At 42.3% G+C, this 23,508-nt stretch overlaps 1 protein-coding gene across 1 annotated transcript in view; it reads left to right on the forward strand.

Moving 5' to 3' along the window:
* Positions 1–20,926: 20,926 nt before the first annotated feature.
* The window catches only part of KCNQ3 (potassium voltage-gated channel subfamily Q member 3), a 150,028-nt gene continuing 147,446 nt past the window's right edge, over positions 20,927–23,508 (forward strand). Inside the window, exon 1 of the mRNA XM_075211700.1 lies at positions 20,927–21,839. Within this exon, the coding sequence (XP_075067801.1) occupies positions 21,526–21,839 (314 nt within the window). The 5' untranslated portion in view covers positions 20,927–21,525. The remainder of the gene's footprint in view (positions 21,840–23,508) is intronic.

The raw sequence follows: 23,508 nt of genomic DNA on the forward strand, positions 1-23,508 counted from the left end.
ATGGCTCTGTAGCTGCCTGTTGCTAAACCTTGCTGGGTTTTATTTTGGCTTCTATGAATTATTCTGTTAGTTGTTCCTTTAGTATCTCTGGCTCAGCAGTTCTGTTGCAGCTCAGTACCGGTATGCAGGTTGAAACTTAAGGGAACTCAGCCTGTTAAAGTAAAGAGCCCAGTAGCCTGTTTACTGGAGAGACGGGTCATGGTTCTAAATATAAAGGGCCTTATGTAGAGTTGGATGGAAATTCTACTGAAAACTTAGCCATATATTGCTTACATCTAAAGACATCATTTACTTGGTATTCAGGGCCAATGAGCTGTAGTGCTGCCAGCCTGGGCTGGTACAGGGGATAAAAAGTGTTAGGGTTTCCCTTAAATTGCAAAAACCAGTACTAGACTATGTCAGCCGGGGCTGGTAACCTTAAAGTAGGAAAACCTGCAACAGGGGGTCCCCCTGCCATAGTACCAACCAGGGGAGGGCTGGCAAATTTTAGCCAGGGGGGGAGGAGGGGGGGGGGGGCAAGACTCCACTCAGTAGCCTTTTAGGAAAATTTTAAAGGAAAAAAATGCAGGGGGCCCAGTGATCTAGCCCAAGGTAGACCATTATGAGACCGGCCCAGGGGGCAGATGCCCCCCCTGTCCCCCAGCCCAACCACCCCTAGGCCGGTCACCACAGGGCTGAATTCCCTAGGGGTGTGGGCCTGCAAAAATATAGTAGCCCCCCCAGGACAATCCAGCCCCATGCTGATAGCACTAGGCCTCTACTCATATGTGAGTTCTCTGTACAGCGCTGCGGAATTAGTGGCGCTATATATATAAATAAATAAATAGATGATGATGATGATACCCCTGGTGTGGTGGGTATCGGGTAATTAAGTAAAAGAAGAGTTAATTTGTCATTTTGTTTGTGGTGCACTACAGTTCCCAACATGCCCAGGCCTCATATGAGTGTTTAGGCATGCTTACACTTGTAGTACTACAAGCACTAGCCCCTGTATATTTCCACTTACAATACTAAATCTCGTCAAATCAAGAATATTATCAATAGGAATTTTGATATTTTAAAACAGGATAACGTATTAGGTAATGTTATTGACGACAGACCCACTGTTATTTTTAAGAAAATCATAGACCTGAATAAGAATTTCAGCTCCAGGTATGATAAAATCAATTAAAACAACTTCTAGTGATTCATGGATTTCGACAAGGACCAATGGCTGGTAATCCTGAAGGCCAGACACTCGTAGGAGTGGAATATATAGACAATACGATCAGGAGGGGTTGATGGGTTCACCAAATTATGTTTTAGTGAATCATCATGGATTTTGAAACTCGGCACCCTTTGTCTAATGGGACTCAATGAAGCCTTGGACCATGATTGTTTAAACTGATATTTATTTCTGGGAGTATTCGTTTCAACAGCTGTATATAATAACACTTTTTTTTATTTCCATGCCATTCTCTGGTATTGCCTGGTCCTTGAGGGTGTATGACATTTATTTTAATAGTTTTACTCTAATAAGGCCACATTTGAATTGAAGTATTTTTTTCTTGACTGTTTGAATAATAGTATTATTATTATTATATTTATTATATTATATGTTTTATCTTTTTCTATTTTTTACATTGTTTTTTGAGCGTGATCAAGGTCACTGTAATGATGATGGATGGAGGACCCCATCTCTAAAAAGGAAGGCCTGTGGGGTGTTCCCGGTGTGCAGTGGTTAGTACCTACCTTAAGTGGTCCAAGAAAGGACAACCAGTGAGCCGGAGACAGGGTCAGGGGCGCCCAAGACTCATTGATGCACGTGACGAGCGAAGGCTAGCCCGTCTGGTCCAGTATCACAGAAGAGCTACTGTAGCAGAGATTGCTAAAAAAAAAAGTTAATACCGGGTATGATAGAAAGGTGTTAGAACACACAGTGCATCGCAGCTTGCTGTGTATGGGGCTGCGTAGCCGTAGATTGGTCAGAGTGCCCATGCTGACCCCTGTCTATAGCCAAAAGCACTACAATGTGCAAGTGAGCGCCAGATCAGGGCCATTGGGTAATGGAAGAAGGTGACCTGGTGTGAGGAATCATGTTTTCTTTTACATCATGTGGATGGCCGGATGCGTGTGCATCGTTTACCTGGGGAAGAGATGGCACCAGGAAGCACTATGGGAAGAAGACAAGCTGGCGGAGGCAGTGTGATGCTCTGTGCAATGTTCTGCTGGGAAACCTTGGGTCCTGGCATTCATGTGGATGTTACTTTGACACGTGCCACCTACCTAAACATTGTTGCAGACCAAGTACACCCCTTCATGGCAACGGTATTCCCTGATGGCAGTGGCCTCTTTCAGCAGCACAGTGCGCCCTGCCACACTGCAAAAATTGTTCATGAATGGTTTGAGGAACAGGACAGAGTTCAAGATGTTGACTTAGCCTCCAAATTACCCAGATCTCAATCTGATTGAGCATCTGTGGCATGTGCTGGAAAAAACAAGGCCCCACCTCGCAACTTACAGGACTTAAAGGATCTGCTGCTAACGTCTTGGTGCCAGATACCACAGGACACCTTTTATTGTTATTATTATTATTATCGTAGATTTGTAAAGGTGCCACAGTGCTCTGCAGCGCCGTACATTAGAGAGAACAGGACATACATAAAACAGTGACATACAAGGTAGACAAACGCAGACATGAAAAAAAAGGGTATGAAGGACCCTGCTCAGAGACGAGGTGAAGGTCAGAGGTAGATCTAAGAGGGCTGGAGGGAGAGTATTTTGAAATGAGATTTGAGATGTATGAAGGGGTAGTATTGTTGAGGACTTTGTAGGTAAGTGTGTATAATTTGATTTGGATTTTGGAGGACACAGCGAACCAGTGTAGGGATTTACAAATTGGTGCAGCAGATGTGGAGAGGTGAGAGAGGAAGATCAGTCTTGCAGCAGCATTTAGGATGGATTGAAGTGTGGATATATGGGTGTAAGGAATGCCAGATAGCAGGAGGTTGCAATAGTCAAGATGGGAGATGATTAGAGAATGGATAAGAGTTTTGGTAGCAGGTTGAGTAAGAAAAGGGCATATTCTGGCAATGTTTTTAAGGCAAAATTGACATGACTGGGAGAGAGTCTGGATGTGAGGAATAAAGCAGAGGGCAGAGTCAAGTGTAACACCAAGGCAGCAGGCTTGGGAGACTGAGGAGATTCTGGTGTTATTGACAGTGAGGGAGATTTGAGGGTAGGTGGTGACTCTGGCAGAGGAGGTCTTCTGGGGTCCATGCCTCGATGTGTCAGAGTTGTTTTTGTGGCACAAGGGGGATCGACACAATATTAGTCAGGTGGTTTTAATGTTGTAGCTGATCGGCGTGTATCTAATATATAAATGCTTAGTGGCGTCTGTCTGTCTGTGTGTGTGGAAAAAACAAAACAAGTTGCAGCGCCACCTGCTGGGCAGAGTTATACACTGACCTACTAAATTCTTAGTGTGTGTGTGGGAAAAAAAATTCAAAAAGGGCTGAAAATTGGTAGGGCTCAAACTCATTTTCGTGAGGTAATTTTACCTCATGAACACACATGTGTAGAGGCGTGCGTTAGTGTGTGTGTGTGTGTGGAAAAAACTATTTTCTCAGAAAGGGCTCATCCAATTGACCTGAAATTTGGTATACTGACATTATTTGACAAAAAAATTAGAATAGTCAAGTCAGTTAACTTCCATCATCCCCCCTTCCCCCCGTGGGAGGGGTAGTAAAGGCTAAATTTACGAGTTGAGGGGTCAAACTCATTTTCGTGAGGTAATTTTACCTCATGAACACACATTAAAAAGGGTGCTTGCGTCGGGAAGTAACGCTCTTCCCCTGAGGAGGCCTGGGCTAGGTCCAAATGCATGACAAGAACCTTTTAAAGACCTTAAGTAGCTTGATTTGACTAGAATGCATGAGTATCATGCACGGGTTAACTTGTGTGTATATATATATATATATATATATATATATATATATATATCTATATATATCTATCTATATATATCTATCTTGGTGCCAGCATATTCTTCTTTTTTTCTTTTTATTACAGTAATAAAACAAGATTGCGCATTAACAAACAGACACAGAGGTAAATGGGCCCTGCTCCCAAGCTTACAGTATGTAGGTAAATAGGAGTTAAATATATGAGCTTAAATTCATATTTGATTAGTCAGTTTACAATGGAAAAATAGCTTAGTGGTTCCAGGCGTACAGATGTTTGATTAAATATTGGCTGATGTCTGGGGTATTTATAAAACAGACTTTACTTAGATTTTAACTAGCTCCGAGTTGATGTTTGGCTATACAAGGAATTCCCCAGGTACTGTACATGGAGGTATAGGAACTGCCTGCAAAGCTAGGCTCATGTTATTACATAGCTGTGTCTGCCTCTGTCATTAAGGTACAGAATAAATATAATTCACAATGGAATACTGCGATCTGTGCTTGCTAATTAGAGGAACAACCTTCCCGTACACTGTATGTAATCTATAACTCCTTACCACTTTCTGTCACCTGGAAAAATGGAATGTAGAGCGATTCTGTGATTTCCCATTAACACATCACATATCCTGCTAGAATGTTGCCGTTTTCAGTTTATTTAAATATAATCTCTGAGATATACTTACTAACGACTTCTCTTTACCATTATACAGTGTTGGCTCTTGTGAGATGTGCGCTTGTTACAGTGAGAACCATTTTATACAAATATGTTTAATACATGAGTGATGTTAATTCTTCTATAACCGACCGTGAAATATATTATGTGCAGGGATCATTTTATATTTGGTTCTTGGTGAAGACAAAAAAACCCAACAACGATCATAGGCTTCTCTGGTTCTCTCGTCCATCCTCCATCTCAGCCACTGTAACCAGAGATGATACCACCCACAATGCTCCTGGGAGGGTATTGCCAAATATAACAACCATCTAGCCACCCAGGTGTCCCTCTCCCCCATATGAGCTGGAACGGAGAAACACAAATGTTAACTTCCCTTTCTCTTATAAAAAAAAAATAGACATCCATAAATATATATTTACATGGCTTTAGGGATACTAAACACATATTTTAGTAGAGTAGCAATAAAACTAAGAAAATGTTTGTTTTCTACTTCTAGTCATAATAACGTACCCCATAGCGTGAGATGACAGAAGTCACCTTACTCTCTTGTATAAAAGCCCTTGACCTGTACTAATATTTCTTTAATAGACAAATATGTATAAACTGATGTAAATAATATATGTACAGATCATGACTTTTGATGTCATTGATACAGTGTTTATATGGAATAAAACCCCTTTCCTTAAATTATTTATTTAGATTAGTTACCGCTGATTTCCATGACCTGTATAGAGAAAAATCGATACATTATGCAATATTCATAGTTATACATAGTTCGTTTTGTATAATCATTTCCAAGGACACGTAGCTGCTGAGCCGGTGACTCTCGTTACACACAGGACAGTGTAACCGGTGTTGGGCAACCAGATAGACTTTATGGGCCCCCTCAGAAGGGTTGAACAGTACCCATAATTTCAGTGATTAAATAAACAACCCCAAAATGACTTTGGCACCTCCCATCCCAAAATGTCCCCACATGCCCCTTAGCCCCCTCCACTTGCTCCAACAATTTGCCCATAAGCCCTTAGATCCCAACAAAATGCATATTACCGTATTATCATATTACATATTACTGTATTTAGCGCTTACGCAATTAACGTAGCGCATTGCGCATGTGCTACGCTACTTGCGTAAGCTGTAATACAGTAAATACAGCTTACGCAAGTAGCGTAGCGCATGCGCAATGCGCTACGTTAATTGCGTAAGCGCTAAATACAGTAATATGTGATTTCCCCACTAGCGTGGGAAAATGCCATAATACAGTACTTGGCTCTTACGCAAACAGCATAAGAGCATTGCGGAACGGACCTCCTACTAAGTAAGAGGTGTTTGCGGCGGTATCCTGTTTTGTTGTTTTTTTGGAGCTTCAATCAAGACTAAAGATTCGGGATATTACAAATATGTGCCCCTTCTGGGTGAAGTGTTCCAGTTGGCAAAGAATCGATTTTGGAGGTACAAATGGCTGGGACTGGGGCAAGCCCTCAAGATGGATGTACAAATAATAAGGGACTGGGGCAAGCCAGGAACATTGGTTCAAGAAAGAAGACATCATTGGTAAGTATTTGTTTTTTTTTATTTTTATTAAATAGTTGTGGTTAAAAAGAGGGTGGTTAGTGTCTTTATTGTGGGGTTTTTATTTTTAATAAATATGTGTGGTTTGTATGAGGGTGTTGTTGTTTTGTTAACTTTTTTCTTTGTGGAACTACAGGGCCCAGCAAGCCAGGAATGTCAGGGCATGTTGGCACTTGTGGTTCTTCAAGTGCCAACATGCCCTGGCTGCCGTGGGTATGCTGGTGCTTGTAGTTATACAAGCAGCAGCATGGCCACAGTTTTTAGGGCAACCTGGCTGGCTGGGATTTGTAGTTCCACAAACAAAATTGGTGTCAGTTTTTTTTTTTTTAACCATTTAGCGCCGTATTACCCTACTACCCACAGCCCAGGGGTAGTAGGAAGAGCCCTAGTGATATCAGCACTGGGCTGGTTCTTTCTACGGGGGGGGGGGCGCTCGTTTTTTTCAGCGGACCCCACTCCCTAGGGAATCCAGCCCAGCGCTGAACAGTCTAGGGTTGGTTAGTCATTATGGCAGGGGGACCCCTGCCGCGCATCCCCCTGCTATAGTGCCGCCAACCCTGGCTGGTTTGCCTAGTGCTGGTAAAGTGGAAATCGGGGGGACCCCGCGCAAAATTTTTCCCCGATTTTCACGGGACCAGCACTAGTCAGGCAGCACTAGGGTTAAGCATAAATAACGGGGGGACCCCACGCTTTTTTTTTTAAAAAAAAACTTTTATCTATTCTTTTACTTTTTACCAGGGCCAGTGTAACAGTGATGTGTTGACAACTCACTGTTACAACACAGGCGAGTTTGCCAAACACAGGAGTTTTCTAAACTCGTCAGTGTTTACATCGCTCAAAATCACCAGAGATGACCAGCGATTTTGAACATGAGTCTCAAAATCGCAGCTTGATACATTTCCAGTTTTTTTTAAAAAAATCGCGATTTGCCGCAATTTCAACACGCTGGCAAACTCGCAGTTTGATACATTTAATCAACTGTTTGGAACATTCTTAAAAAGAAAGAACGCACCGGAGAGCTCAGCAACACCAAAAGACCCGGAAGACCACGGAAAACAACTGTGGTGGATGACAGAAGAATTTTTTCCCTGGTGAAGAAAAACCCCTTCACAACAGTTGGCCAAATCAAGAACACTCTCCTGGAGGTAGGTGTATATGTGTCAAAGTCAACAATCAAGAGAAGACTTACAAGAGTGAATATAGAGGGTTCTCCACAAGATGTAAACCATTTGTGAGCCACAAAAACAGGAAGACCAGATTAGAGTTTGCCAAACAACATCTAAAAAAGCCATTACAGTTTTGGAACAACATCCTATGGACAGATGAGACAAAGATCAACTTGTACCAGAGTGATGGGAAAAGAGGAGTATGGAGAAGGAAAGGAACTGCTCATGATACAAAACATACCACCTCATCAGTGAATCATGGTGGTGACAGCGTCATGGTGTGGGCATGTATGGCTGCCAAAGGAACTAGTTCCCTTGTATCTATTGATGATGTAACCGCTGAAAAAAGCATAAGGATGAATTCTGAAGTGTTTCAGGCAATATTATCTTCTCATATTCAGCCAAATGCTTCAGTACTCATTGGACGGCGATTCAAAGTGCAGATGGACAATGACCCGAAGCATACTGAAAAAGCAACCAAAGATTTTTTTAAGGCTAACAAGTGCAATGTTATGCAATGGCCAAGTCAATCACCTGACCTGAATCCGATTGAGCATGCATTTCACTTGATGAAGACAAAACTGAAGGGAAAATGCCCCAAGAACAAGCAGGAACTGAAGACATTTGCAGTAGACGCCTAGCAGAGCATCACCAGGGATGAAACCCAGCGTCTGGTGATGTCTATACATTCCAGACTTCAGGCTGTAATTGACTGCAAAGGATTTGCAACAAAGTATTAAAAAGTGAAAGTTTGATGTAGGATTTTTTAGTTTGTCCCATTACTTTTGGTCCCTTAAAAAGTGGAAGGCACATATAGAAACCGTTGTCATTCCTACACTGTTCACCTGATTTTAATGTAAATACCCTCAAATTAAAACTGAAATTCTGCAGTTAAAGCACATCTTGTTAGTTTTATTTCAAATCCATTGTGGTGGTGTATAGAGCCCAAAATATCGGAATTGTGTCGATGTCCCAATTTTTATGGACTTGAGTGTGTGTGTGTGTGTGTGTGTGTGTGTGTGTATATATATATATATATATATATATATATATATATACATACACACACACACACACATACCTGCAGCGAGTATCAATAATTACCCCAGAAGTACAGTAATGTAACTTTGAATAGAGCAGGTGCTGTGACTGTGTCCAGACACCTCCTGTTTCCCTGGTTACCAGCAGTTTTATGATCTGATGTCTGAGCAATAACCACATTTTTTCCAGTTTTGTCAGAGAATGTCAAATACACAATTAGATCACTCCTGGGATTAACTAAGCAGCATCAGTCTGTTTAATACAGATATTAAATGTACCATAGATGGAAAATATAAATGTTACTTTTAAAGTGTACATGTTGGTGGCAGCCATTTTGTTTGCTTGCCCATTATTCGTGGAATGCAGACTGTCCATTCGTTAGGAACTAGTGACATTACTGAGACATTGTCAGGGCCGGCGCTGCCAGTAGTCAAACCTAGGCAATTGCCTAGGGCGCCTTTATTAAGAGGGGCACTTTCTGAACCATCCAAAGTTCTTTGTGTTTCCGCAGAGACCCCACGCTAAGTGCTGGTCGCTGACATGATAGAGAAGCAGCCAGCAGATACTTACATGTAAAGCTGCCGGCTGCGGCTCCTTCATGTTAGTGTGAAGCTGAGAGTGTGGCGCTTGGTTGTGATGTCACAGCCGAACGCCACAGTCCCAGTACCAGGAGGAAAGGATGCCACTCCCACCTCTCTCCTGCTACAATGGCTGCCTCCAGTGTGTGCAGATGAGGTAAACTCAGGGGGAGGGCGGGGGGGGGGGGGTGACTGGGGGTCCAAACCAAAATGTCGTCCGTTTCCATCTGTTCTATAAACTGTTCTAAATAGTTGTATGAGTGTAGCATATGCTACATAAAGAAGATATTGTCACTTTGTTCATGAAAAAGTTAGTAAATGTTCATATTATAATGAATTCCCTACATCTTGCTGCTCTCATAACCTGTTGCCTTAGACAACTGCCTTGGTTTGCATCATTATAGGCACAACCTAGATACACTGAAAACACTATTTTCAATTAGTTGAAGCCCTGTTCTAAAGCTAATGGCCTCTATCCTGACACTTCTGTTAGGAATCAACGTCTTCTCTACCACGCTCCCTTGAGCAGGGCCATCTCTCCTTCTGTTTCCTTCACTTCTAACTCTGCTCTCCAGCTACCTTTCCCCCCACCCCTCTGGGGGTCTCCCCGTCATCCGCGCCCTTCCTCTTGGGCTCCAGCGCTTGCTGGTCTTCCCTCCCCCTCTCTCTAGCTGTGCTTTGAGCTTACTGAGTTACTGTGCTTATTGTTTACTGTACCGTGCTGTCCCACCTTGTACTGTACTTGTTTGTCCCTGTACGGCGCTACGGACACCTAGTGGCGCCCTATAAATAAAAATGAATAATAATAATAATAGAGGTTCATTATGATGTCTCTTCTGCCAGAAATCAGGTTAAGAAGCACACCAATGGCAATGTATTTTCTTCACAGCTTACACTTCCTTAAAAGTGTTATGGACAGAGCTGCATGATGTGTCGTTTGTCAACAGTTGATTATCTACAAAATCAGTTGGATGCACAAAACATATTGTGGCAGGTTATACCCCTTTCACACTGCTGAAAAGACCCGGGTTTTGACCGGTGCTCGCCCCGATGTCCCGCGTCTAGGCTTATTGTGAAAGGGGGTCCCTGCATCTTCCTAAGTTGGATGACCCAGGAACTAGACCCGGTCTTTTGGAGGGTTATTCCCAGGTCTGACCCTGGTAGCCTACAGTGCTACCTGTGTTATTCAACCCGGGTCTCACCGAGAGCTATTGAAAAGTTAAAAACAAAATCTCAAGAGGAGCCAGCCAGAGCTCCTCTTGTGATGCTGCCATAGAGACCCGTGTTCAGTGTGAACACGGTCTACCCGGGTATTTGGTAGGGTCGGAGGAGCTGTCCCCCGGCAATATCCCTTGTTCATATACCCAGGAATATTGCCGTGGTGGCAATCTGAAAATGGTATAACACAACTCATTTTGTACATGTTCATATATCATTTTGTTAATTGGGTGCACAAAATTTGGAGTTGGGGCACAAAATCCACTTTGTAGCACAACATCTATTTTGTCAAGCAAAAGTGACACAAGAATGCAAAATAAGTGTTTAGTAATATAAAATCAGTCCTTAGTTACCACGGTGATAAATGTCCAGAGCAATAAAGATTGAGTTCTGCTACTGAGCAGGACTGGAACTAGAAGCTTAAATTGAGTTAAACAAAACAAAACAAAAAAAGCTTTTAAAAAAACAACGTTAGCAAATGCTAATAAAAATATATAAAAGTTATATCAATAATTGACTTTTATTGCACGTTTAGGACCTGACATCTACAATCCTACAGAACCCTTCACCAACCCACAATATTTAGGGTCAAGGGCAGAGATAGCAGACTCTACAATTTGACCTCTTCCACAAGGCACAAATTCATTACTATGAAAAAAGAGCTCCACCCAAAATGGAGATTCTCCCTATGCTAGCCTCCCCCCCTAAACTTACTCCCCTCCCCCGCTACTTTTTTTTTCCTAAATCAGTGATGGCTAACCTGTGACACTCTAGATGTTGTGAAACTACAAGCCCCAGCATGCTTTGCCAGTAGATAAGTAGCTGATAGCTGGCAAAGCATGCTGGGATTTGTAGTTGCACAACACCTGGAGTGTCACAGGTTAGCCATCACTGTCCTAAATTCACCCTTTTAGCTTCAGCCTTCTACCTCCCATGCAGCCTTAATTACTTATAACAGCTATGGTTTATTAGGTTTCCCTTTGTTCCCTGGGAACAACTATCTTACTCTAAAAATTGTCCACAGCTTATCTTAGCTAACTGTATCTTATAAAGACATATTTATATAGAGGAGAAGCAGGAGCAGTCACCTTCTGAACCCTGCCGATGCTGGAGGGAGAGCTGCAGGGTGATATTCAGACAGCTGTGGCGGGGAGTGCATGAGCCGCACCTCAGTGGATCCCCGCCTTCACTTTCTTCTATTCAAAGATGGAAGGAGTCCCAATGTGGATTCTGCTGGACTTCTTAATAGGAAGTGTAGCATAGAGGAGAAATATTGGGATGAGTGCTTTAATATAGTAAAAAAATACTGGACAATCAGTCCGTCAGCTTTTTGACCTGGTCTTCCAAGCTATTAACTCCACTAGTTTCCCCTCTTACAAGATCAAGCCACTGAAACTTAAATTACATTATTATGTGGAAACCAAGGCTCATTAATGCGCATTTGGAGAGAAGGCTGGCCCATTTGGTCCAATCCCACATTCATGTGGATGTTACATTGATACGTAGCACCTACCTCAACATTATTGCAGGCCAAGTACACCCCTTCATGGCAACGGTATTCCCTGATGGCAGTGGCCTCTGCAGGATAATGTGCTCTGCCACACTGCAAAAATTGTTCATGAATGGTTTGTGGAACATGACAAAGAGTTAAAGGTGTTGACGTGGCCTCCAAATTCCCCAGATCTCAATCCAATCCAGCATCTGTGGGATGTGCTGGAAATCTAGCTCCCAACTGTCCCAATTTGAGGGCTATGTTCCACCTTCCTTCTTAGGACAGCTTTGTACCATGGGTGAAAACGGTGGGAGGTATCTCCTGCTCGCTGTTCTGCATAGCAGAGAGCGGGGTTTGTGCGCAATTTCCACTGTTGCGCATAACACTGAATGAGTGTTTGGAGGTGAGTATGGGGCAGTCCAACACTTGAAAATTCTAGTCACATCCTCATCATTATGTGGAACAAACCCCCTGTTCCGTTTCCCTAATCAGATCTGTTGGGAGATATGTAACATAGAGGCAGAGAGTCAGGACAAAGTAACTTATTTAAAATATTTAGAGATGACAGTTTTACCATAGGGTTGATTTTAAGGGTACCAATTTAAAATAAGCTAATAACGATGGCTTAGTGGTTAGCACTTCTGCCTTGGAGCACTGGGGTCATGAGTTCAATTCCCGACCATGGCCTTATCTGTGTGGAGTTTGTATGTTCTCCCCATGTTTGCGTGGGTTTCCTCCGGGTGCTCCGTTTTCCTCCCACACTCCAAAAACATACTAGTAGGTTAATTGGCTGCTAACAAATTGACTCTGGTCTGTGTGCGTGTGTGTGTGTGTGTGTAAGGGAATTTAGACTGTAAGCTCTAATGAGGCAGGGACTGATGTGAGTGAGTTCTCTGTACAACGCTGCAGAATTTGTGGCGCTATATTAATAGCTGCTGCTGATGATGAAGAAATGTTTTTAATTGCACAGGAATCAGGACATCCAGGAAATTGCAGTCTTTGGGAAATTGTAGTTTTATATAATATTATTATATCAGACACAGATAAATGGATTTCATCTGCACAGCACATTTCAGTATTTCACTCCTGCACTTACTTTACCTATTGGTCTCCAACAAAATGGCCACTGAGCTGAAGACAGTGATGAAAGACCAAGTATCTCATATAGAGTGCAGAATGTGATCCCCCTAGTTGCAGGAATTGGTATAGGAATATATTCCAGGTGGCAATGAGGAAGAGACACTGCAGTTCCAGGCACTCTACCAGTTCCAAGTGACAGGTACGAGATTAATCCTAGACCGAGGCCCACCATGGCTTTGTGCCTTGGACAGGTGCACATGTCGGATCGTTCTAGTCTCGGGTAAAACAAGAAAGTGGTCATGAATCTTCTACCTGCAGTCAAATACAATAACATCTTTACAATAAAAAGAGCATCCTAGTGACCTCTATACAATACAGAGGGTATCTTAATAAACAATATAAAATACAGAGAACATTCTACTGACCTTGGTACAATTCATAGAGCATTCTAGTGACCAATGTACAAAGCATCTTAATCATACTTGCCAACTTTTCCTTGTTGGCTTCAGGGAGATCCCGGGGGAAGGTGGGCATGCGGGGGCAGGGTTTGATGAACCGCATCATTTTGGCCCCGCCCCCTAAGATGCCGCGGTATTTGTCCCATTAAGCTATTCCCCCCTGCCACTTATCTATCGCGGGGGAGAGAACCGGGAGGTTGCCCTCCTCTCTCTGGAGGTCTTCCAGAAATGTGGGAGTCTCCCGGAAAGTAGGCAACTATGCGTTAAAAAAAAAGCAGCTAATGAATCTCTAGAGACTGAAGTGTCTTTTACATTGCTGTCTCCATTACTGAAGTCATGTTGTCTTACCTGTCAGTTTTTGATTAAATCTTGGTCTCCATAAAAATGGCCACCTCCATAGGCATCAATACATGGACATAGGACACAATTTCTGAACTGTGTCATCATACCACAGATAGTGAATCCAACCATGTCTTGTACTGGCTCAGCATCAGGGAGAATGCCAGACTCTTCAGGGAGTGAGGGAGATCACCCCTAGTTCAGGGAGTCTCCCTGACATTCAGCAAGAGTTGGCAAGTATGATCTTAATCACTGGTATACAATAGAGAGAGCATTTGAAAATGATGTGGTTGACTTTCCTCTTATGCCATCTAGTTCTACCCATGAAACAAAACTATTTTCTGTTTCACTCCTTAATAAGAAAACCACTTGTTACATAGCCATGTAACATGTTTATTTGTACCACAGGACATTACATATTCAAGCAAAAAAGATGGAATTGCTCTTATTTCCTATCTGAAAGAAACTATACTTGGATTATACAGTATCACTTACAGTATACATACTGTGAGTGATACCCAAAATCAAATACAACTCATGAGGTTAGTGGGATTCTAAGAAACCAATAAAATATTTCCAGGTTATATTTTCAATGATTAAAAAACAAAATAATGGTTACGTCTGTCCCATCTGACTTCTTCTCCCCAGCTGTTTTGTTGTAAGGAAATGTTCTGCTACACTGGTGATAACTTAGTGATATGAACTGCAAGCGTATTTCCTGTTAGGCTGATAGTGATACAATCAAGATTAAAAGTTGCTTTCAGTGTCTCTCATTAAGGCCCTTGTGCCGAGTGATTGGACGCTCTATCTGGCAGGGGCTTCCCAACTTCTGTTTCAATGGATGTGGTTATACTGTAATCAGGAAAGCAACTATCAATATACTAACGACAAATACCACATCAAGGGTACTCTGAAGCTACGATACTCGCTGCGATTTTTACAGCCAATTTCATCCTAATTTGTTGGCAGCATGGACAGGCTCAATATGTGTTTTAACCCAGGTCACGCTTTCTGTGCCTTCCCATAATCCCACCATCTCACTACCATGGTTCTACTGCTTCACACTTCTATAAATAAAATACATGGAAATAATTTAGGGTGTTGTTCCTGAGTGGCTCTTTTAGGTGGACACTGGTGGTAGTTTTTGATTGCCTTGGTTGTTCTTGGTGCTCTATGTTTTCGTTTGGATGTTGGTATTAATCTTCAGTTCCTGGTGTTGCATGGGTTCTGTTCGAGAGAGAGTGGAAGAGCAACAGGGGAGAGAATGAGAGGGAGGCTCACCTTATTGAAGTCTTGAGCTGAATACAATATACTCTGTTGTTCGGCTGTATAGCACATTTTTGTGTGTTTTATAGCTCTTTTGCGTGTGGTATATTGCTTGCCCTGTTAATAGCTGCAGGTGAGTCTGTGTCATTATCAATAGCTCTAGCAATATAAATGTCTATAGCTCTGACTGTTAACAGCTGGTAATGTCAATTTGTGTTGTGAGTATCGTAGTGTGCTAATGGCGTATTTTCGTGTGGAGTTTGTACTATGTGCGGATTTTAATGGTAGTGGGATGTTAGAACTTGATGGACTGGGATGTTAATAGCTCTACTTGTATATAGCTCAAGGTGTTAATAGCTCTTGAGGTTTAGTATGATGTTTATTTAGGTTGGTGATATGGTGGTAAGTGTTCAGAATGTGAGTGTGTGTCTAGGTTGGGGCGTCATGTATGTTGGTGGAAAGAGGGATGTAGCAAATTAGCCACAAATTGAACCACAACTACTAGTGGTATGAAGGAGCATATTACAAAACAGACAAAAGGAACAGCAATGGGGACGAAGTTTGCACCTAGTTGCACAAACCTCTTCATTGCTAAATGGGTAGAGAACAGCATGGCGAAGAATAACCCCAGCCATCTCAACATGATTTTGTGGCAAAGATATATAAGGTAACCATGAAGAGCTTACCACTTTCATTTAAAGACAAATTCCAAGAAACAAGTTACGACTCCTCACTCCTCAACAAGGAACTAGAGAAAAGGAAGAAGACAAACATAGACCAACTATTAAACTACACAGATAAGAAGAATACAACTGAATCAGACCAACCACTCTTTATCACCCAATAGAGCAAACCACTAGCAAGAATCCTGAAGAAACACTGGCACATACTTCTACAGGACGAGACGCTGCAACAAAGACCATCTATCTACAGGAAAGCTAAGAATCTAAAGAACATTGTTACAGCAAGTTTCATCCCCAAAGAAGACAGTAAGAACTGTACGTATATAGGAGAAAAAAGAAGCAATTTCTACCACTGCAACAGATATCTTGCATGCAAAACAACAAAACACACCACCATGGAATAAACCACCAACTTCAATTGGACACCAACAACCTGACCCATAACATCAGAGAAAAAACACATGGGCCGCTACTGATCATCCTCATCATTTATTTATATAGCGCCACTAATTCCGCAGCGCTGTACAGAGAACTCATTCACTTCAGTCCCTGCCCCATTGGAGCTTACAGTCTAAATTCCCTAATATAGACACACACTCACACAGACACAGACATACAAAGAGGGAGATAGACAGACAGACACAGACTAGGGTCAATTTTTGATAGCAGCCAATTAACCTAGCAGTATGTTTTTGGAGTGTGGGAGGAAACCAGAGCACCCGGAGGAAACCCACGCAAACACAGGGAGAACATACAAACTCCACACAGATAAGGCCGTGGTCGGGAGTCAAACTCATGACCCCAGTGCTGTGAGGCAGAAGTGCTAACCACTTGGCCACTGTGCTGCTAAATACTGCTGGTAACCAATGAAATGCCGGCTGTGTTAGGTCATTTGCCGCCGCTGACGATCCGAGTACCGTCCCGTGCCTGCGCAGTGGATCCGGCAATAGGGCTGGAAGTCTTGCGTCTGGTTGCCTGGCAACCAGACATGGCGGCGGAAACAGAAGGCGGCCGTCCCGAAGGAGCGGAGAGACAGAGCCTGACACACCTCAGGTGACAGAACCCACACACCCCCACCCCTTCTTCCACATCCACGCATACACTCTAATGCTTCTTTCTCACTTTCCTCTCTTAACCCCTCTCACATATTTTCCTCTCAACTTTCTTTTCCATTTGACCTATCAATACCTTTTTATTTTCTCTCAACTTCTAGTAATTTATAAATGCCATTACCTCATGTTCTATATTCTATTTCAAAATCCATATTCACCTTTCTAATATCTTCTTTCCATATTCCATACTAATTCTGCAACTCTATATAATTTCTCCCTTAATATGTATATATACACTTTTATTTTAATTTATTATATATATATATCCTATATATAGAACCTTCCCATTTCTATTATATTTAAAAGTTATTATCCAATCCACTAAATCACACACCATAGCTTTTCAAATCCATTCTCTTATCTTTTAGTTTGACTCCTCACTCCTATCAATACTTTTCTCGATATCTCAGACTCCAGTATTTTATTTTTTCCTCCATTCTATGCCTCCTACATTGCCTCACCTATTTTTACACCAACAAACATTCAAAGTATTTAATCACCTCCTATATCTCACATCTCCTTTATCACGACATTCATATTCCATCTGACACCACACATTTTCCTTTATTTTCACTCTCCTACTTCTTCACACGCAGTACTCGTTCGCTCCGTTCCCGAAGTTCCACGATCCTTACACACATGCCCATTTTCCACATCAGCCAATCCTGTTCAGCCACCCCCTTGCCTCCGATTGGCTGCCGCAGCAAAGCCAAGTTTCAGAGCACCCAAAGTATCTCACTCCCACTCACACATCCCTGAAAAAGGCCTCACATGGAGGGCGAAACGCGTTGGTTAAAGACAGATAAACCAGACTTAATAAAAGATATATGTATGACTTCGTCTTAGCGCTACCTATGGACTGCTGCCATGTTGTACAGATGGGTGACACTATACCCTAATCTAAATGAACAATAATAAAGGTATGTACATCACAGTTGCGTGCCATCTATCACTAGAGAATTTACATTCGTAGAGGTTCAAATGAATAATATTACCATCAAAAAGACACATTTCGTTTAACAAATAAAGTGGAAAGTCTGATTTAAAATACTTCACAGCTCAATAAGTTGAACGCTTCTCTTCCTCCTTCCCATGTCTCCCTCTCTCAAACAGAACCCAACAGCACGCACCCCAGTTACCGAAGATTTATACCAACATCCGAACGAAAACACAGCACAAGGAGCAACCAAGACAATCAACAACTACCACTGGTCTCCACCACTCAGGAAAAACACCCCACACATCCAACTGGTGCACACCAACGTCAGCGCACTACAACACCACAACTTCCACACACCAATGGAGAGACAACACCGACATCTCCCTCTACACTGCGCCATGAAAACCCCCATCAAAACCTAACCCACAGGTCCAGAAACCGTGTCACCTCCATCAGGCAGCAACCACCACCACAGACTCCACACTCATAAGCGCAAATATCCAGGTGTGCACAACACCCCCAGAACTTTCTATGGAAATAATGCACCCCTATTTCAGCACATGCTGCTCTATGAAGGATCAGCCGGGATAGTGGACTATCCTAGCCGACAGATGTCCGTGATCTACCAGAGTGTGTGTGGTCATCTGGGATCACACTAATGTGTTCCCATAAGAATAGTCCTTTATATGTTAAACTTGGCTAGATATCTGGTTGCTTGGAGTCACTGAATCTCCCTTTGTTCAGACAGCTTGAGTTAGCATCTCCATCCTATATACTTCGCAGCCCTAGGGCATTGGGTTAAAATCTAATCAGGATGATATATGTGGGGAGCTTGTATGTTCTCCCTGTCTCCACAAGGGTTTTCTACAGGTGTTCCAGTTTTGTCCAATGCTACCGGTAGGTCAATTGGCTTTTCACTAAATTATCCACACTATTCGCTCATCTGATGCCACTTGTTTGTTTAGATGGGCAGCCGAAATTTCTCCTGCATGAACTTCCCATTGGCGTGAATTTGAGGTTTAACGGAGGAGGAGCTTTAACAACACTGCCGTCTGTTTGAAACAACAGGCAGAAGAAGCAGGAAGGTGGAATCTTATAGAAAACATGAACATCATCATTAACATTTATTTATATAGCGCCAGCAGATACCTTAGCGCTAGACATCCGGAGAAATATGCTGTGGTAGAAGAAAGTCCACTTCAGCGAGAGCAAAATAGTGTTCCTAGATAATTTGATATTTAACAGGTGGGAAAGTGAGTGGAGGCTCCGGAGTGGATGGAGCAGATATTACCGAGCCTTCACCCAAAATTTTGGTATGGGGATTGTGATTGGGCATTACGCACATAGATAGCATCATAGAACATACATAAAGCATAGTTTGGTTGGTAATCCTCCCCAGCAGCATTGACTTGGTCCGTAGTGAGCTCAGTATGGAGCTGTGGCGAGTCCTACTGAAGGCAGGAGATCTGAGAGAGAAGTTGCAGGCACAGCCCTGGCGCTAGTTGAAGACAGATAGATGGTCTGACCCCTAAGAGTTTGTTTTCAGGGGAGTGCTATGCCATAGAGGGACCTAAGACAACTGCAGTGACCCATTGGAGACAGGAGGGAGTCATGTGTCTGAATAGCTGGAACCATGCCAGGTGACAGCAGTGTCTGTGCATGTCACGTGCTGGAGTCTGGCTGTCACTTATCGAATCCGCTATCCATGCGCTGCCTCTGCTCTCCTCTCCGCTTCAGCTCCTGTTCCACAGCCCTAATCTGTACAACAGAGGCACGTGGCCATTTAAGAGTTTTCAACTTGTGATCATGTGACTGATGACCAGAGGCCCACCCTATTCATCAGCTCAGTTAGTTAAACCTGCTCTGTACACAGTTCTGTTCCAGACCATTAGGCTACATACCTGTACTCCAGCGTTCCTGCGCATATTGTGGCTGTTCTCTGTGAACTCTGATCCGGACTGTGCCTGACCTCTCTTCTGCCTGCCGTTCGGTACTGCTTCTGCTCCGGTTTGTTGCTGACCCGGCTTGTTTTGACACTCCTTTCTGTTATCCGATTTGGCACTCTGCAGTGCGTCCGTGTACCAGTCCCGTCTACTTTGACCAGTCCCTTCTTGCTGACTGTTACCAGCTCGTCACACCTGCAGGCAGGGCTGAGGGCCCCAACCTGTCAACCTCCAAGCTGCAAAGCCCAAACCCCCTTGTGGGGGTCCCAGGTGAAAGCTGGAGGTTCCATACGCTCTGAGTCCCTGGACCTCCCAGCAATAATCCAGGTTGGCGAAAGAGAATCCACTATATCTGCTAGAATCGTGAGAGTGTATTCTGTGATATGACATCATCGTAAAAGTGATAGGCGCCCAGCTGTCCCCATGTGCAGTGAAGATAGATAGGTGGTAGATAGATATATTTATAGATATATTTATAAATAGATATGAGACAGATGGATAGATCGATAGATAGATAGACAGATAAGAGAGATTGGTAGATATAGATACATAGAAGAATAATAGATATATATATATAGAAGGTATATTAGATACATAGATATACGAGAGAGAGATTAGATATATAGATATATAGATATAGATTTAAAATAGATATAAGATAGATAGATAGATATACCAGAGGTATATTAGATAGATAGATATGAGAGAGATTGGTAAATATAGATACATAGAAGAATAGTAGATATATATAGAAGGTATGTTAGATACATAGATAAAAGAGAGAGAGAGAGAGAGAGAGAGAGAGAGTATATTCGCTATATAGATAGATAGATTAATAGATATACAGAAGGTATATTAGATAGATAGATAATGAAAGAGATTGTTAGATATAGATAAATAGATTAATAATATATATATATATAATATATATATAGAAGGTATATTAGATACATAGATAAATATATGTGTGAGGGAGATAGATAGATAGATAGATAGACAATACCTGGAGAGCCATTGATTCAACAAATGCACCGGCCATTCAAGAAAACGAATATATATTTTGTTAAACGCATATGTGCTATTCATCTGTATCTAGATATATTGCATTGACTTCATTCACTCCAGCAATTCCTACTATCCATTATAATCAATAGCTGCATCGGTAACCTGAGACTAATTGACATCAATTAACCCTTCCCTAACACCATCCCATAGATAACAGCATATGACGATGCCTGATTTGTGCTGTCCTCAGCTCTGCCTGTCTCTGGCTGTAATCCCACCGCTGCCTCCATCACTAAGCAGCACACTTGTGTCAGACCCAGGAGAGGCAGCTGAGTGTTATTATGTGCCCCCCCCCATAGTCCCTCCTCTGCCCCCTCCTCCCAGCTGTGTGAGTCTCTCCTCTCAGACAGCACACAGCAAGCACAGAGGAAGAGCCCCAGCAATTCATCAATGAATGAGTGACAGGCAGCGCAGAATGGATGCTCCCCTGAGCTTGTCTATGTGTGTCTTACACTGCCAGTAGGGAAGCCATCAGTCTCTCTGCTCCAGATGGGGGAGAAGCCAGGGGTCTCCTGCTAAGGACCAGGAAGAGAGCAGCATCTGCAGGAGGGGGGTTAAGAAGACAGCAGCCTCACGCATGACATGGATCCTCCTCGCATGCAGCTCCACAATCATTGTGCACATTGGGAGCTGACCATCTGACACCCTTCTGTGGGCATCCCTGCAACCAGCGCACAGATCATGTGAGCAAAAAACAAAAATATGCAAATGAATCCATGTCTGGGAGGTGATTTTTCTGGCTGCTAGATACGTACAATGGGCCACTCCCTAACGTGAGATTGGGACCCATCTGGAAGCAGAGGAGAAGGCTTGGTCAATCATCTCTGGTGTGATGGTGGTGAGCATCCAGGTGAGGCTGCTGGAGATGTAATCCCTGGTTCTGGTCAGACCATGGCATTGGGGCTCCCCAGCCTTCCCCCCAGCTCACCCAGTAGCACCAGTGAAGAGAATCATGGGGCTGAAGAACAGACGTTCAGAGAGTCACCCTAGAGATGAGAAGGGGGAGAGGAGAGCGGGTCTAGCCGGGGATCTGGAGCCGTCTTCTGTGGGCACAGGGCTGGATAAGGATGGGACCTTGCTGCTGGTGGGAGCTGGGAAGGAGGACGTGAAGCGCAATCCACAGGGAATTGGGCTCTTGGCTAAAACCCCTCTGACCTGTAGCAGACCCGTCAAGAGGAACAACGCCAAGTACAGGAGATCCCAAACTTTAATTTATGACGCTCTGGAGAGACCTAGAGGATGGGCTCTGGTTTACCATGCTTTTGTGTGAGTACCCAGCTTGTGTCCATGCTGATTATATTACAGTAATAATGTACAGTATAAAGCTAATGCATTGCTTCTACTAGTAGTATGATCTGCCCATCATATGTGTATCATATACATTCACATATACACTTTATATGCACACACAATTATTATACAGCGCTGTGTGCATGAGCTTATTGATGACTAACGCAACTTTGGCAGAAAGTAGTTGGTCTTGTATTTCTGTAAACTGGTTTTCATGTAATATAATAATATAATCTCAATTGCTTCCATGCTGTGTTTGGTCAGCTGTAGCTTTATATACTGCATAGACTGTGTTAGATACATTAATGTGCTGTGTGGATACATGTCTGCTAGGACATAGGTCTATTGCGTTGTGTCTGTAACTACATTCCGAAATTACTTCATCCTCCCAGTTACTTTGAAGATGACCCGATCATTGTTTCTGATTGGCTGCCTCTTCCTACTCAGCTGTCTGTGCTAATCCCTGTTTACTGTACATGGAGCAATGTGAAGATGGAGGAGATATATATATATAATAGGCCAGCATCGCATGTTGCCATGGGAACGTTGTGAGGTGTTATCCTGATATTCTAATCAGGTTATAATTAGCATGTAAAGTATAGGTCAAAATGTGCATCTATATCTATCTATCATATATCTCATATGTATCTATTATATATCTCATATGTATCTATCATATATCTCATATGTATCTATTATATATCTCATATGTATCTATTATATATCTCATATGTATCTATTATATATCTCATATGTATCTATCATATATCTCATATGTATCTATCATAAATCTCATATCCATCTATCTATCATATATGTCATATCTATCTCTCATATCTATCATATATTTCATATCTATCTATCATATATCTCATATCTATTTATCTATCTATCTATCATAAATCTCATATCTATCTATCTATCTGTATGTCTATCTGTAAAACTAAACACAGTTAAAAATAAGTAGCAGTAAGTGATTCTGTAATGTAACAAATTGCTTTTGAAACATTATACTTTGCTCAGCTGATATCTGTGTTATCGCAGGCTACAAGCAGAGACAAGTTTTATCAGGTTTTTATTACCCACAAATTATAAATATTTGTATTCTGAGCACAAGTCTCTCTTTTCCATCGTTATATTTAAGTTTAGTGACACAGCACGTGTTTGTCATATTTGTCCTATTACAACATGTTGGTAAGAAAGGGGCGGTTTTGTCTGAGTTAAAAAGCGGACTGTTCTTTATAGAACATTGTAAAAAATGTATCTACATATGTTTGTGAACATTCTGTAAGAGAAATAACTGTAATGTGTTCGGTTTACCAAATATGAAATGAATGTCAAATTTTATGTTTGAAAGTACAAGTGGGTGTGCCTAAAGGAAAGGAGACGGATAATGTAAACACTTGAAACATCCATTAATTAGACATAAGATAAGAAAAGTTCCTGTACAAAAACCCAGCTCCAAAGAGGAAAGAGAATAAACAAACTGAGCGAAGTTTGTTTTACTTTCAAATTATAACTTTAAACAACTATTTTTTGATACCAATACATTAGTAACATTTTGTAACAACTCTTTGATCGTCAAAATAAGTTTTTCGGCTGCGCCCAGCCACACAGAGCGTACAGCAATACACACCATGCTGAA

The sequence above is a fragment of the Mixophyes fleayi genome, chromosome 5, assembly GCF_038048845.1.
Source record: "Mixophyes fleayi isolate aMixFle1 chromosome 5, aMixFle1.hap1, whole genome shotgun sequence".
Lineage (NCBI taxonomy): Eukaryota > Metazoa > Chordata > Amphibia > Anura > Limnodynastidae > Mixophyes > Mixophyes fleayi.